The sequence below is a fragment of the Frieseomelitta varia genome, unplaced genomic scaffold, assembly GCF_011392965.1.
Source record: "Frieseomelitta varia isolate USP_RPSP 00005682 unplaced genomic scaffold, Fvar_1.2 scaffold_301, whole genome shotgun sequence".
NCBI classification, from domain to species: Eukaryota; Metazoa; Arthropoda; class Insecta; order Hymenoptera; family Apidae; genus Frieseomelitta; species Frieseomelitta varia.
In genome coordinates this window covers 204,029-209,028 of record NW_025110037.1, presented here as the reverse complement: position 1 = coordinate 209,028, position 5,000 = coordinate 204,029, and the positions used below count along the sequence as shown (strand labels likewise).

At 30.5% G+C, this 5,000-nt stretch overlaps 1 protein-coding gene across 2 annotated transcripts in view; it reads left to right on the top strand.

Moving 5' to 3' along the window:
* LOC122529674 (protein phosphatase PHLPP-like protein) overlaps nucleotides 1-5,000 on the top strand; it is a 23,991-nt gene that overhangs the window by 189 nt on the left and 18,802 nt on the right. For both annotated transcript variants that reach the window (XM_043656016.1, XM_043656015.1), the window contains exon 2: nucleotides 1,054-1,200. In XM_043656016.1, the coding sequence (XP_043511951.1) occupies nucleotides 1,054-1,200 (147 nt within the window). The remainder of the gene's footprint in view (nucleotides 1-1,053; nucleotides 1,201-5,000) is intronic.

Sequence of the window (5,000 nt, the reverse complement as noted above, 5' to 3'; positions counted from 1 at the left end):
TTAGAAATTAAATGGTTACTTTCGACAATACTGCTTTGAGTCATAATTTATATGTTATATATTATATATTATATATTATTTATTCGTTAACATCGGAGGAACACGATTTGATCGAAAGAACGTTTAAAATGAATGAAATAAATCTAGAATAAAATTAGATAATCTAATATAAATCTATAATATAATATATAAAAATAATATAATATAATAATATAAAAATAATATAATATAATATAATATATCTATATATAAATAAATCTAGAATAAAATTATATAATCTAATATAAATCTATAATATAATCTAGAATAAAATTTTAAGTAATTTGACGATTACAATGGTTATAGTAGTTATTTTAAAAAATTATACTTGCCCTTTTTTTTAGTATGTTGCATTATTTTATATTATTTTTTATATTGCTGTATTATTTTTATTATGTTATATCATTTTTTACATTGCTATATTATTTTTCAACATTAGAGAAACGCAATTATAGACGAAAGCGACTGCAACGAACGAAATGAATGTACAATCATGTACAGGTGGATTTAAAATTTTATATAATTAACATTATACTATAATATTATAGTATATAATTAAAGTAGTATATAATATATAGCATATAATTAAAGTAGTATATAATATTATAGTATACAATTAAAGTAGTATATAATATATAGTATATAATTATAGTATATAATATATAGCATATAATTAAAATAGTATATAATATATAGCATATATTAAATATTAATTTTAATATAGCATATATTCAATATTATATAATTAACAATTATATAGTGTTTATTTTAAAAAATTGCATTCGCTTCATACTTATTGCTTAATATCTTGGTTTCCCATAAAGAATAACGCAAATTAATGTTAGAAACAACTGAATCATGTTAAATATTAAATTCAACCATCCGAGTTGCCTCCGCCGTCGTCAAACTTTCATAGTTCCCAATCGATACGAAGTATCAAATCGTGGTGAAGAAGATTGTTTATCGGCATGGTTGAAGTCGGTTAAGTTGATTGAGTTTCTTTCTATAACGAAGGTTCCCGAAACTTCATATCCTCCATCTGGAGTGCAACGAGCTGAGGAGAATACCACGGGAATTACTGGAGCTCACGGGGCTGAGCTACCTCAATCTCTCAGACAACAAAATCGAAAAAATTCCGGCCGACATAAGCCAGCTTATCAAGTATGTACAGCCAATTTTATCAGATTCCTCTTTGCGAAATTCTTCTTCTACGAAAGATGCGCGTTATGTGTATTTCTCGCGGTATACGTTTCCTCCATCCAGTAATCAATTTTTTTTCTTTTTTTAACGTTTATCGGGGCAATTAGTTGAAAATAAAAATATTTTTCAACAGGTGATCTCGATGAAATAAAGATATTTTCGGTATTAATGACAATCGTTTGATATAAATCCGTGGACTTCTGAAAGTAGGTGAAGCGAAGAAATGGGAAAAAAGCATTCATTTACCACGTTTAAAATAAATAAATACATATGTATTTATAAAAATAAATAAATATATATATATTTATTATTATATTTATTTTATATATAATATTAATTATTAATATTAATATTATTGACATTATAATTATATATATAATTGATATTAATTATTAATAATTGACAATATAACAAAAGTATCTAAAAGTATCTAAAAGTATCTAAATGGAAGAATTAATTAAATATATTATAAGACATAATTAAATTAATGGAATAATTAAAGAAATTGACAGAGAAATTAATAATTAACGAAGAAAACAGAAAAAGAATTAACTTAAATACTTGGAATTAATAAATAAAATAGTAGATAGCGTTACAGAGAAATAAACGGTTTCGGTTGAAACTTTGCAAAGCACGTGTGAGGAAACTAACAAATTACTACGTGATTACGAGATTGATCACAAAGATAATTCCAATTCTCTCTCGTCCATTTTAAAGACACTTAGTTCGAATTAAATGCAGAATGTTTCCAGCATGTTCGCCGGCGAACATGCACAAACAAAAATAGATATCACGACGTCGTTCAAGGGATTACGGTCTAATATTGTTTTAAAGATCGCCGGTCGCTGTGTAAAATTAATTTTTCACGGACGCGAGTTTATAGAACTGCCATAAGATAAATGCTGAAAGAAACTGAGATATACGAGGTTTCTCGAACTCGCGATTTGACGTGGAATAAGCACACGGGGGCCGAGGGCATTGAAAGTTATGTCTGTGTTCAACCATTTCTCCAGCGAAAGTGCTATTTTCAATCATATAGAAGAATCGTATTTAAAGATGTTCTGCTTTCCATACCAAATGATATAAAATGTTATTAAACAACATATCATATATTAGAAGAGTGACATAGACAAAAGAGTGAAATAACATTTTATTATATTTTAATTTTACATTTATTATATTTTTATTATATTTTAATTTTACATTTATTATATTTTTATTACATTTTAATTTTACATTTATCATATTTTTATTACATTTTAATTTTACATTTATCATATTTTTATTACATTTTAATTTTACATTTATCACATTTTTATTACATTTTAATTTTACATTTATCATATTTTTATTACATTTTAATTTTACATTTATCACAATTTTATTACATTTTAATTTTACATTTATCACATTTTTATTACATTATAATTTTACATTTATCATATTTTTATTACATTTTAATTTTACATTTATCATATTTTTATTATATTTTAATTTTGTTATATTCCAAGCAAGAAGAATATTGCTCTAATTGCAGTTAATGCTCTAATTTCGTTCCTTCTTTGTTAGTGTGCTTGACGTGAGAAAATTATTAAGAGAAAACAATTAAAATTATTAAAAGGAATAATAATAATTGAAAGAATAAATTATTATCAATGGTCAATTTAATTGGAACGAAATTATATAAAAATGGATGATTAGGTTGATAGAAGTTAACTATGGTATAGTACAGTAGTACATTGTACAACTGCGAAAAAGTCCTTTTTTTAATTCTCGAGTTTTCATATTATTTGCATTATTATTGTATACTCAATATAACTCAACATTGAAAATTGCTGCTATATACGTTACCTTTGTGTGCATATATAATATTTGCGAAAACAGATTTTGTTAATCGCAGCCTTCGTAAAATATTCTTCATAAAATTATCGGCGTGCGAATACTTTTTTTTGATTCACGTGAATGTTGAACCGACGACTGATCGTGAGACTCATTTTTGCTCTGCTATCGTTAATTTTTGTAACAGGCCTTGCTGTAGTATATTTAAACGATTGCATATTACCGTAATGTGTTCCATGTGCGCTCATGCGTGCAACCTCATTTACGTATCTATTTAAATAACTTCGCTACATTTCGCTCTCCCCTTGCGCAGCAATTTAGCTGGAGATCGCATAATTGTAGAAGGGAAGAAATAAAATGGCATAAACGCAAGGTCAGCAAAGGGAGCCGGTATTATTATCTTCAATTAATAGCACTTACACGCAGTGGACGTAAAATTTGAGTAATATCGTTTGTATAATTAGTGGAAAAGTTTCTATACAATACACATATTTTCTTGATTAGAAGAACAAATTCTTCATTCAAAAAATCGATCGATTTTTGTACCTAAATCATCATGCAAATCCCTTGAATTCTCATATTTAAAATGTTTCTCTCTTTTCTTTCTGTTTTGTTTCAAATGTTTTGAGGCAAGATTTCAATCTTTAAAACTATGGTGGAAATCAATGTTTCTGAATTTCCACGCTAGAAATGTTTGAATTTTTGCAATTTCTCGAGAATAAGATCACTTGACCCTGATGCTCAAAGTTCGACAAAATGGCGACAAAAGAGTGGTACAAGTTGACCCACCTTGCAAGAAAAAAATTTCTCAACGCTAACGTGCAAAATTTCGAAAATTTTTGCAATTTTCTACAAAACACGGCGTAAAGTATAATCTTCCGAAAGAAGGAAGGAAAGACAAACTCGGCTGAAAGCAGAAACATCAGTCGGCTTTCAAAGAAGACGAATATGGGCGAATCGAACAATCGACGAATTTTTCATCATCCTTGCCACGCTCTTACGCTCTTATACTCTTTCACTGTACCTTCCACACGCCACGAATTCCTCCGTCCATATTTCAGATCGCATCTCGTCGAGTCAACAAAGCAAATACCACGAAAGCTGGTGGCCACGAAAGTTGATTATTGGAAAGTTTCGCATTAATTCGCTGTACGACTGTTCTTCCTTCGTCTTCATCGTTTCTGCACCACTGCGTACACCGACGTACGACTTCTGGCTGGCTGGCGTTGCCCAACACTACCGCCTTCAGCCTCTGCCACTCGCGTAATCAGCTCCCGTGCAGACGAATCAGCTACGCGTTCCTCGTCCCTGTCTCTGTGTTACGCGCAGCGAACGACGCGTGTCGGTCGAAGTCGCGGGGGATGTGATGTGTGTTAGTCGGGCTCGTGCTCACACCGTAGTTCCTCCTTCTGGCGAACGCCGGTTTCCGGCCGCGCGGAAACCACTTCTCGCGAAAACTTTGCGCAATCTCCTCCGACTTGATTGCACCGCCGGGAGCCACAATCGGCCGATTTATTGGCCAATCTCGGCTCCGTTTACTCATTTACAACCCTTCAAAACTTTTTTCTTTAACCGCTTGCGCTGGAATGACGTGCCACGCGCGTCGAGAAACTCTTTCTTCCAAAATTGTAATATTTTTTCCAACTTTAAGCATTATATACTTAAATGAAACAAAATATAGGCGAACCAAATGATAAATTTATTACTTGTCAATTATTTCTATCCAGTGATATCATACCGACGACGTTCAAAAGTTTTTTTTTTTTTTCTTCTTCCTAACTTGTATTTATAATGCGGTTATTGGATGAGTGATGTTTCTGTTGTTGTTGCTAACTGATGTGTACCTGTAGTAGGGTTCGCAGGAAAAGTTTCAAAAAAACCTGCGCGTAGGGACGTTCAAAAGGAAAAGAAAGCGACGAATT